Consider the following 12,378-nt stretch of genomic DNA (forward strand, 5'->3'; position numbering starts at 1 on the left):
ATTCACTGCCCTGCCAGACATGATTCCAAAAGCAATCATACATTCCTTTTAAAAACTTTCCTAGGAACAAGTAATAACTTTGAAAAGATAGCATGACAAAACCCAGTTTTAAAAAAAAAAGCAGAGATTAAAAAGAAAGTTGAAAGTGATATTTTCATAGTAAAAAGCCTTATATTTACATAGTAACATCTTTATAAACATAAATTGAGGGCTAAGGGAATGTAGCTCAGTGGTAAAGCACTTGCCTAGTATGCATTAGGCCCAGGGTTAGATCCCCAGCATGACACACACCCAAAAAAATTGATTGAGAAAAACGAAAGTAACATCAAATATATATTCTTATTTTCTGATGAATGAAGGAATGAATGCAATAAACAGTATCTTACCTACAGTACAGAGGAGTTAAAAGATAATCTTGTTTTTGTTTTTGCTTTGTACTGGGGATGGAACCCAGGGCCACTCTATCACCAGTTCATTTTAGTTTTTATTTTGAGACAGGGTTTCACTGAGTTACCTGGGTTGTACTCTAATTTGCAATCCTCCTGCGTCGGCCTCCCAATTACAGGTATGTGCCAATGTGCCCAGCTACAACAATCACATTTGACTATTAAGTATTCCACTTGGGTTCTGTATATACTGCTATGTTTTACAATCTGTATGGTACAGCATGTGTTAATAGGAGGCAGCAAATACAGTAGTTATGGGCATGAACGGATTATATCAGACAGATGTTTAATCAGGTTTCTCACATTATTAACCTGAGTTAAACTTCAATTCTCTAGCCTGTTTCCCTATCTGTAAAACAGAGAAAACTTAGTTCATTAAATAAAGAAGTAACTATAAAGCATATAAAGCATTTAATCATAGTGCCAGTTATGTGGAAAGCACTATATAAGTGTTATTACTATTATTTCATTGTACATTCTTTTTTTTTAAGTTTTCTATTTGTTTTTTTTCATTGTACATTCTTATACAACATTAACTGTCGCCTATATACTCCACAACCTTGAACACTATATCTAATGTTAATTAAACCCAAATGTAATAGCGAGTTATGGCTTTATAAAAAACAAAATCTAGGTCATTATTAAACAAAATAGTTAGGGATATGGGCATGTGGTACATGTTTCCTAAAGCACCTTGCATAAGTACTATATCTTCAGTAAATTCTTGAAGAGGAAAATGTTTTCTTCCATATGGAGCTTCATGGAAATTATGACTAACATGCATTACATTCTAAGCATTTGCTTTTATTATTCAAAAGAAAAGTTCAAAAAGACAGTAAGTTCAAATTTTTACAAGAAAGGAGGTAGAGAGAGCTCGGTGGTAGAGTGCTTGTCTGGTATGCACGAGACTCTGGGTTCAATCCCCAGTAGAGGAAAAAATAAGTTTTAAAAGACTTAATTTAACACATTTTTTACTATGACATTCAATATGAGATAAGGGCAACACTGATATGCTTCTGAATTTAAGCCGAGTTCATCTTTTTTTGAAGTTTATATAAAATGACAATGAAACATAGTATACTAGATCAACCAAGCACTAGTCAGGTATCTACTGCGGGTCAACTGTGATCTGAGAGGGCCCTTAATCTCTCAGTCTTGTAAATGATGTCTAAGAGTCCTTCCAGAACAATCATGGCATTATCCTCCATCAGTCTCAACTAAATTTTATACTTGAGTTAAGATCATGATCTCAACGGTAGCAAAAACAGCACACACACACACACACAAATATATCATGATTTCTCTTGCCTATAAACTCTTCTGGAAACTATACCCAACTCAATCTAAGTTAAAAATAGATAGAGACACCAAGGAAGAAATCTAAACAAAGGTCTGTCACAGGGATTTCAGCCATCAGACTTCAATGGCCATTAGCAGCTCTAAATCTAGACTACCATGAACACTTTGAAAGACTATGGACAGGCACAGCCTGTAATTCCAGGAACTCACAAAGCTAAGGAAGGAGGATCAGAAGTTTAAGGCCAACTTGAGCAACTCAGTGAGGCCCTAAGCAATTAATTAGCAAGATCTTGTCTCAAAATTTAAAAAAAACTGGCGGGATTGGGGAGAGACTGGGAATGTAGCTCAGTGCCAAAGTTCAATTGGGAATCTGAGTTTAATTGGGAATCTGGGTTCAATCTCCAATACCTCTGGGTATTGGATCCCCAGCACCAAAAATAAATAAAAATAAAATACATACACACACATACATACGCGCGTAAAAATATATGATCACACAACTCTTATAAATTTACATTCATTCACAAGTTTGTTTGCAGTGGAGATCAAATCCAGGACCTTGCACATGCTAACTCAGCAAGGGCTTTACACCCCTAACTCTCCTTCCTATATTGAACACTGTGTACTATGTATAAAGTACTATGAAAAAAAGAAGGAAAGCTCCTTTCCTCTGGGGGTAGTTGCATCTTTGTTCCTTAAACAAAGACTTAATCATATCCTTCATTTTCCATTGCTCAAAAGATCACTGCTGTAAATCAAGCTATGTGTACTCCTACACTAGGTCTCAAAGAAAATGGGAACCATAAAAGAAAATCTCAAAATTCTTGCCACCCTTCATATCAACTAACTGCACTCCACTTATACCGCCTTTCTTCTAAATGCAATAAAGAATGCAATTTTGAAAACTTTTCCATATTTTTAACAAACGAAATTTAAACATTCCTGCTTTAGCATTTAAAGAACATTTACAAAGTAAATGTTTACAAAGTAAATGTTTACAAAGTACATCTTCAAAATATACAATAAGGGAATACAACACTTAAGATGTAGTAAAGGACAACAGGTAATACCAATCTATCAGTACATATATGTGAACATTCCCATAAAATTACTAGATTCATTTAAAAATACATTTATTTATATATATTTAAATTATGCTCAGCTATTAAGAGAGCTTTTTAAAATTTAAGAAGTTTTAGATGGGCATGGGGGTGCTCATTTGTAATCCCAGCTACTCAGAGGACTAAGACAGGAGGATCCAGGTTTAAGGCCAGCCCTGACAAATGTAAGGGAGGTCCTACCTCAAAAAAAAAAAAAGGGTGGGAATTTAACTCAGTAATAAAGCAGCCCTGGGCTCAATTCCCAGCACTGAAACAAAACAAAAACCTTCTTAATTCTTTTTTTTTTTTTTTTTTTTGTGGGGGGGACAGTACTGGGGAGTGAACCCAGGGTAATCTACTATTGAACTAGATCCTTAGCTCTTTTTATTTTTTATTTGGAGACAGGATATGGCTACTCCCAAGGTTGACCTTGAAGTAGTGGGAATTGCGAGTGTGAGCCACTGTACCCGGCTTAACAAGTCTTTTCCATGATTGTTAAAGCTAGGTGTTACTTGAAAGGGTGTCTTTAAAAAAAGTGACACCTTGATCGCCTTGATATAAGTTTAAATTACTACTTCATCAGATGGGATGTGTCCTTAATTTATTTCAATATCTTATCTCCTACAGAGAGTGAATTCTAGGAACACATGTTAAGAAAAAGTCTACAGAGCAATAAGATTTTATATTTAACAGAAGTCGATGAAGACCTATACAGGCAGGGTGAGGACTTACTGAGAAACAGTGGGATAAAAATAGACCAGTTCCAGAAAAGCAAAATAGAAACTGAACTATCATTAACTCTGAAATTAATGCAACAAAACAGAAACAACCTTCTGATTTGCCTAGCTCAGTGCTACAGTTTGGATATGGTTTGAGTTTGTCCCCCAAAGGGTAACAGGATAGAAGCTTGGTCTTCCGTGCAGCAAAGTTGAGAAGTGGTAGAATCATTTAGAAGTGGGGCCTAATGAAGGGTAATTAGGTCACTGGGAGTACTGCCCTTGAAAGGGATTAACATAGGTCTCTGGAGACTCAGGTTAGTTCCCAAGAGAGTAAGATGTTATAAAAGGAACAAGCCTGACCCCTGAATCTCCCCAGCTTCCTGCCTCACCATGTGGTCTCTTTTGTAACCACTCCTACCATTGTGACACCATCCTCCATGAGGCTGTTATCAGAAGCTGTACAGATAGAGCTATATGATCATATTGGGTTTTCAACATCCCAAAACTGTGAGCTAAATAAATCTCATTTCTTTCTAATATACTCAGCCTCAGGCAATTTGTAATAGTAACAGAAAAGAGACTAATGCCCCCACACACAAACACGTTTTCTGATCCCCAAATGCAGCTCTATGGAAAGTCAAAGAAAATTGTTAGTTGAGAACATTATACTATATCTTCCTATTTTCCTCACATCTTACTGTTTGCACTCCTTAATCTCCTTGTCTCTTCCTCATCCTGTGCATGCTGGAGGCCCTGGGTTTAATTTCCAGCACCTAAATAAAATAAAATAAAACCACAACCCCACCATCCCACCATTCTTTTAACATTCATTTAATTCCATTTCTCTGCTTTATTTTTCAGTATTTATGAACATCTGGCAAACTATCTTTTCATTATTTTGCTTACACTAGAATGTAAGCTCCACCATGGCAGGGGATACTGACTGTCCACAGCTATTCAGTGCCTAGAACACAGTCTACATACAGAGGTTTTCAAATCAAGTTGATGAATCAAATTATACTACAATCTTGCCAGGAAAAATACATAATTGCCTGAACACACCAAGTATTATAAGAAGCAGAAATCCCAATCACACTCACACACAATATGGCAAATTTTTTTTTTTGGTACCAGGGATTGAACCACCAGGGGCGCTTAACTACTGAGCCATATCCCCAGCCTTTTTTATTTTTTATTTTGAGATAGGGTCTGGCTAAGTTGCTTAGGGCCTCACTAAGTTGCTGAGGCTGGTTTGAACTAATGATCTTCCTGACTCAGTCTCCTGAAAAATTCTTAAGTGCATTAAAATTGAATGTTAGTTTTGTTAAAGTCATTTGCATTGTGCCTGAAGAGTCCCAGGTCACACTTACAAGGTGTTGTTTAGTGTTAGCAGGCAAATGGAAGGAAAAATACAGGCTTTTTTTCTTTAATCAGTCACCACTCACAGAAGGCCTCCAAATGACCCTGTTGCCACAAATGTTTAGGATATTTAGAGAAGAGCAAATTCTAGAAAAAGAAGATAATCCTTGCATCAAACTCAAAAGAGAAATTTCTCCAAATCTCTCTATAAACATTTTTTTCTAACTTCATATCCCTTAAAAAAAAATCATACTTAGCATGCACATGAAACCTTAGCTGAAAAAAACAATATGATTAGCCACACCCCTGGTGCACACCTGTAATCCATGGGAAGCTAAAACTGGGGGATCACGTGTTGGAGGCCGGTCTCAGCAATTTAGCCGGGCCCTAAGCAACTTTGAGAGACCCTGACTTAAAATTAAAAACAAGGGCTGGGGATGTCATTCAGTGGTAAAGAGCCCCTGGATGGTGGAGAAGGTGGAGGAGGAGGATGAAAAAATATGATTATATAATTACACAAAGAAAAAAACCTAGTATTCTATCCAAAAAATTAACTAAAACTAGACTTAGTTTTTGTTGAAAATGTTTTGCTGTAAGACTGACTTAATAGACACAGCCAAGACATGAGTTGATGGATTCTGTTTTAAGGCTGAAGAGTTTTGTTTACTATTTTTATTTAATACATACTTTCCAGTTCCCCACCCCCCAAAAATGAAGAAAGAAAAATCCACACTGGTGCAATTAACAAATTCTATGTACAAAAAAAACTGTTCTAAAAGGCTATGACCTAAGTGTTTAGCACTGACACAGATAAAGTTCAGGCGGTAGATATCACTTGTCTCACCCAGTTAACAAAAAAGAAAAAAAAAAAAAAAGTCAAGATTCAGATCCCAGGAGGTAAGCAGAAACATTAGTGAAAGATGAAATCAGTCCTCGGCCTCCTCTCGACACTGCGCAGTCCCCGTACCCCGTCATCCTTTAACGGCCCCTTTTCCCAGCGTCGGTCCTCCAGCTCAGCCCTGCACTGCGCCATCAAATGAGTCAAGAGGAGGGACCAGTGCCCCTCCAGGAAAACCCAGGCAGTAACACACGGTGCACCCAGTTGAATGAGGTATTAGCCGACTGCTCCAACTCAGGAACAGTGTAGGCAGTGTCAACAAAGCATCGTGCCGAGTCCCGAGCGTCCAAAGGTCCCCTCCAGCTCCCTTGACACTGCCAAATCGACAGCATTCCAAAAGGTGACTACACCGTCATCGCAGAACCGGGGGGGAGGGGGGCGTGGAGGCGCAAACCGAGAACAGTCAAGGATGAAGTCCAACTAGCCTCCTGCCCGCGCCCCCGCCGGATCCGCGCTGCCACCGCCGCCTGGGTGGGCGCGAATCCAGCCCTCAGCCAAGAGGTCTCCGGCACCCCCTCCCCTAGGAGGCTGGGAGCCGCGTCACGTGCTAGGGCCAAACTTCGCAGCCCCCGCGGAGAGGGCGGGAGCGAGAGACCAGGGACGCACGCGAGGTCGGGGAGCCAGCGCGCCTGTCAGGAGCCGCCTCCGCTAGCAGCAGCTAGCCGAGGGGCCGGCGTGCCTGGCGGGGGCCGTGCCCTCGGGCCGCCCCCGCGCCGGTTATTAATAACCCCGCACCCGGGAGGCGAAAACCCCGGCAGGCGCCCTAGGCGGCGCGGTGTCCGAGGACTCAGCATTCACCCTGCGCGCGGAATAAATAACAATGTCATTAAATCGTCACCCGACCGCCCGTCCGGCGGGAGAGCGGCGGCGGCGGGGGGCGCCTCCGGGAGCCGACTTTGTCTGGAGCCTGCACCCCGCCTCCCGCGCGTCGCCGCAGCCTTCCCCGCACCCCTGAGGGGACCCCGCCGCCGCCGCCCGGCCTTACCCGCCAGCTCGTCGGGCTCCAGCCCGCTGTCTACGTCGATCCCGCACAGCACGAAGTAGTGCGCGAAGCGGCAGGCTGCCGAGGAGGAGCCCGAGCCCGAGCCCGAGCCCGAGCCCGAGCCCGAGCCCGGGCCGGGCGCCGCGCCGCTCCCGCTCATCCCGGCCGCGCTGCTCGGGCAGCCGCCGTCGCCGCCGCCGCGGGGAAAGGCTCGCTGAGGAAGGCTAGCAGTGGAGGCTGCCGTCGTCGCTCCCGCTGCGGTCTCCGCGCCAGTCCTAGAGCGACCCTGGCGCGCCCATGGCCGCGCAGCCGCCGCTCGCCACCGCAGCCTGGTCCTCGCTCGGCTCCGGGAAAGCGGCCGCGGGCTCGCGCGCGGCCCGTCCGGATCCCGGCCCCGCTGGGGGAGGGGCGCGCAGGGGGAGTGTCGGCGAGAGCGGCTCGCGCCGCCGCAGCTGCGCTCGCGAGCCAGGAGCCGCGGCGTCTGGCGCCCGAGGGTCAGCTGAGCAGCGCTCGGGCTGTGGGAGCGCGGGGCGGGGGCGCGCTCGCGAGGGGCGGCGGCGTGCTTCGGCCGGGCGCGCGCGCCCAGCGGGCTCTGAGGGAGCGCCCGGCGCGGGCAGGATTCGTGCCCGCCAGCCCCGGCTGCGGCACTGGGGCGACCCCACACACACCCCTCCTAGCAGCCGCCCGCAGGGAAGAGGGCAAGCCGCCGGGCAGGATTCTGTCCTCGGAAGGGGATTTTACTCACTCTCATTTAGGGGGGAAAAAAAAGCAGATTTGGGGAAGGTGAACAGCCGCTCTGAGATCATTTCCTACAATGGTCTGAGCCATCGGTTTTTAAACTGTGACATGTACAAGATGCCTTTATCATTTTAAGACACTAGTCCTTGAATCGTTCAGCCAACCCTAACCCCTGCTCACAAGCCATTCTCCCTTAATTAATTGGCAACTAAACAATTCCATATCCATACAGCGTTGGGACTTCTAAAACGGTTCTAAAAAGGGCTACAGTTGCCAGCACCCCCCCCCCCCCCAGCCCCTCTTCCCTTCCGTAATTTATCCTGACGCTTTCCAGGTCAGTGTAAAGTAGCCCAGGCTCCAGGTTCCCCAGCTCCGTACTCCTTTGATGTTATCTGCTCTTGTTGCAGGTACACTTGGGGGATGATGAGGTAACCGGAATTAGACCCTGAACTCTGCTCGGCACAAGGACCTGGCTTGCTTTCTCTGCTTATTCCTCTTACTTTCCGTTCTACAGAAGAAGCTCACAATCCCTACTCTTCTTTTAGAACTGGGAATTGGGGGACCATCACGAGCATCACTGGCAAATCTTCCAAGGAGGTGGACTGAAAGAAACTCGAGTATTTCATTGAATAATGTTCTTCCTTGAAGATATCTTATACCTGCTTACCATCATTTACTTCATGTAGCTTGTATCGTCGCTTTCTTCGATTTTGAAAGAAAGAAAAATAGAGAAATCGGGGCAAACCACAACCTGGGTAATTGACCTTTAGCTCCAATTGCACTCTATATTTTCCTTCAGAACACTTGTGTGACTTTTCTGTATCTTAGCTGGGTTGTAAACTCTACAAAGCAGGAGTCGTGCTCTGTGGTTCATTATATTTTTAGTATCTAGCAGAGTCCTGATCCCACCTGGCCCCTTATTTATATTTGAGTGAATGAAAAAGGTGGTAGTCTAGCAGGATATTGGTGCTACTAGCAAAATAAACGTTAATATCTGTAACATATTTATGAACACATGTTCATTTACTATTATAAAAGTATTGCTCCTCCTCACATAGGAAGTACTGAAATGCACAAAAAAGCATTTTACTAATAAGGAAGTGGGCCGCCTGTGTCCCTCCAGACCGTCTTTGGTGGAAGCTTCTTGCAGAATGCTTGTTAAAATCTAACCTAATCAAACAAAACCTAGTATAAAACTAATTTACTGTTTGCACTAGCCAAGAGACATGTCCCTCTTTGTTCATTTGAACAGTACTGACTCATGAGCTTGTAAGCCCTGAATTAATAATGTTTAAGATTGAAAAAAGAAGCAGCCCCAACATACAGAATACATTCAATTGTAATGTATAAATCTCAACAAAATACCAACAGACCCTAACATTTTTTCTTTTAAAGTTTTCAAGGAATACACATTACAAGATTAAACACTCATTTGGAAATATCTGGTACTTTCCTAATTATCATTTCACTATGACACTGTGTAGGTATATTCTGCATAAAGATGGAATGAAATAAAGTTGAAAGAATAACCAAGAATTAGCTATGGGAATATATAAAACGAAGGGATTTGGTCATTGAAAAAATTTTTAAAAAAAGAAAATTGGGCATGGTTGTGCACCCCAATAATCCCAGCAATTCAGACATTGAGGCAAGAAGATCACAAGTTCAAGGCCAGCCTTAGCAACTTAGTGAGACCCTGTCTCAAAAATTAAAAGAAAAAAAATTAAAAGAACTGGGGATGTAACTCAGTGATAGAGCACCCCTGAGTTCAGTACCAACAGAAGAGGAGGAGGGGGAGGGGGAGGGGGAGGGAGAAGAGGAGGAGGAGAGGAGGAGAATAATTAGGTACAGGAGCTGGGCACTGTGGCACATCTATAATCCCAGCTGCTCAGGAGGCTGAAGCAGAAGATAGCAAGTTCAAGGCAAACTGGGCAACTTAGCAAGACCCTGTCTCAAAATAAAATTTTTAAAGTCCAGGGAATATAGCTTGGTGACAGAGTGCTTGCCTAGTGTGCATGAGGCCTTGGGTTCATTCTCCAGTAGCAATTTAAAAAACACAAAGAATTTGGCCATGGGCTAGCCATGTAGCCCAATGATAGAGCTCTTGCTTAGTGTGCATAAGGCCCTGGATTCAATCTTACACAGTGGAAAAAAAAAAAAAAAAAAAAAAGAATTAGCTAGCTATCATTGCATACATATTCTCTAAAAAAAATGACATTGAAGTAAATTAGCTAAGTAAACAAAAATAACTTAAAATAAATCTTACAAATTTTGAAGGAATGTTGACCCTTGTCAATGCTATTCTTTACCATCACCACCACTGCATCATCCACACGTAGACACAACTGAAAGTGAAGTTATTACATTGTAACTATTCAGAACCCCAAATATTCATTGGACCATATTTTACTAGTAGAGTCACCCCATACCACCAGGTTCCTAGGGCTCTATCAGTCCCCCATTCATCTGCTTCTTGCAGCAGACCCAGGCAGGGGTCAGCTCCTCCAAGCATATTGTGTCCTCCACTTGAGGTTTTACCAGAGTCCTTTGGAGAACAGATCAATATTCAGATACTTAAGAGCATTGCCTTCCATTCACTGTTGTTTCTTGTGCATTTGTTACCTGAATTGAGAACTCAGTGGAGACAGGAATCCCTACTCTAACTTCTAGATAGCATGAAACATTCCAACCTATCACAATGCCAATAAATGGAAATCTTGAGTGACACTTTCTTCTGCCAGGATTTTAGCTTTTTAGGAAAACCTTATAGTAACAAAAGATTATTTGGAAAAATCAATAATCATATTCTCGTCATAATTTTAGAAAAAGAGTTAGTTCATGCCAATAAGAGTAGCACAACAACTGAATCCAAAATTTGCCTAAATCTCTTTATATAATGAGTCTACTCTTATCAAGAATTTCCTATATATAAGCCATTGTCCCAATCCTTTCAGTTTATGAAGGCATGAACCTTCTTCCTTCGGAAGTTTACCATCTCGTATTAAGAAACATATTTTTCAAACATGCTTAATGCTCAAACACTTAAAAGAAAATAAAAAGTAAAATGTGGTATGCTGTGTTCCACATTTTACTTTTCAAAAAGTGATATGGAATTTAGTGAGCAGAGAGGTCAAATCTTGTTAAGGAATTCAGTAAGATAATACAGAAAATGATAATGTTTGAGATGGGCCTTATAAGAGGAATAGTATTTTACCAGGTAGGGATGGAAAGAAAGATATTCCAGGCACAGATGAAATGAAATGATTAGGATATAAAGTGTACAGAGAACAGTAAGTAGTTCATTTGGGGACAGATGAGAAGAACCCTGAGTTCCAGGCAACGAGAGTTGTACTCACTTTCTTATGATCTTATACCTACCTTGATGATTTCTGAAAGATAGTCTTAGCTAGTTTTTTAAAAAATATAATTCATTATTTTAGAGCAGTTTTAGGTTCACAGCAAAATTAAGAGACAGGTAAAGACACATACCTTGTCTCTTAGCTAGCTTTTAATGAGTTTATCATAGAACATTTGAGCTCAGGTAATCCACTTTCTTATTTTACAAATAAAAATATAAAATTTCCCAGGATTTTGGTGACTTACCCAAATGCATATTTTTCATGAGAATCAAAAGCAAAGTCTAATAGACTAGAGGATAGCTCAAAGGGTCTTCCATTCAAATGTATGAAAATCTATAAAATCTTTTAATTCAAGTTGACGAATTTTTTTCTACGACGTGCTTTTTCAATGATCTTCTTTAGACTTTGATTATTATTATTTTTCTTTTTATAAGAAAATTTTTCAGATGTACAGAAAGAATAATGAACATTTAAATACCCACATACCCATCACTAAGTTTTAATGTTTACATTTTGCCACCTTTATTTCATCTATTTGTGTTTTTACTCTAGTCAATGAGACATGGCATTTTGTAACCATTGTCAACATTCTGATTATGTCTGTCTTATCCAAAATTTCATGTGAATGCTTCTTTACTTTCTCAATGAAATCTCAGTTCTTTTCTCCTTTAACCTCACATAAAACCTCAGTGTTAGTTCCTGTTCATCATCTAGTCCTATCTCTAGTCCTTTGTTTTTCATTAATATCATAGTTTTCATTAATATCATGTTTTCTAAGGACTCCTTGCCTTCTTCTGAGAACCTCCTGTCATCTCCTACAAATTGTTCTCTCAGAAGCTACAATTATATAACTTCAAACACACACACACACACACACACACACACACACACACACACACACACTGCTTCCTCCTATAATACAATCAATGGGTCTAGAATAAGGCTTGACCCAAGCTGGGGTAATGAGCTAGTTCCCTGCTTTTTGAAGGGAACACAGAATTGAGATGATTTTCTGTAGGTAGACAAAGGTGTGAAGCAAAAAACTCAGGAGATATTAGTAGTCTTATTTCTATCACATGGAAAATAAGTCTGCAGTGAGAGAGAAGGTTGAGGCAGGCACTCTGAAGGAGAGAGCCAGGTTCAGCGATGCATTTCCCAGCCATTCAAGAAACTGAGGCAGGAGGATCACAAGTTTTTGAGGTCAGCCTGCACAACTTAGTGAGACTATGTCTCAAGATAACAAATAAAAAAGAATGGGGGTTGTAAATTAATGGTGGAGCATTGCTGGGTTCGATCCCCAGTAGAACAGGCAGGGTAAGAGCAATAGAGTAAGCATACTGTTATTTACCATGCATTTGATTTTTTTCGACTATGCTAATCTAAATGGGTATTCTGATACCTGCAGACAAGGAAACACACGTGTGATTTGGCCTTGAGGATATCAGTAGGAAGAATAAGGCAAAACCTTAAGTTTCCCC

At 41.8% G+C, this 12,378-nt stretch overlaps 1 protein-coding gene across 6 annotated transcripts in view; it reads right to left on the bottom strand.

Annotated features, from left to right (window-relative positions):
* Positions 1–7,294, bottom strand: part of DENND5B (DENN domain containing 5B) — a 187,915-nt gene extending 180,621 nt beyond the window's left edge. For 3 of the 6 annotated variants that reach the window (XM_079139280.1, XM_079139276.1, XM_079139277.1), the window contains exon 1: positions 6,807–7,294. In XM_079139280.1, the coding sequence (XP_078995406.1) occupies positions 6,807–6,963 (157 nt within the window). In that variant the 5' untranslated portion in view covers positions 6,964–7,294. The remainder of the gene's footprint in view (positions 1–6,806) is intronic. The other 3 variants (XM_079139275.1, XM_079139278.1, XM_079139279.1) reach the window with 3 other exon arrangements.
* Positions 7,295–12,378: the final 5,084 nt, after the last annotated feature.

Source organism: Sciurus vulgaris, assembly GCF_902686455.1.
Source record: "Sciurus vulgaris genome assembly, chromosome: 5".
In the NCBI taxonomy this organism is placed as follows: Eukaryota; Metazoa; Chordata; class Mammalia; order Rodentia; family Sciuridae; genus Sciurus; species Sciurus vulgaris.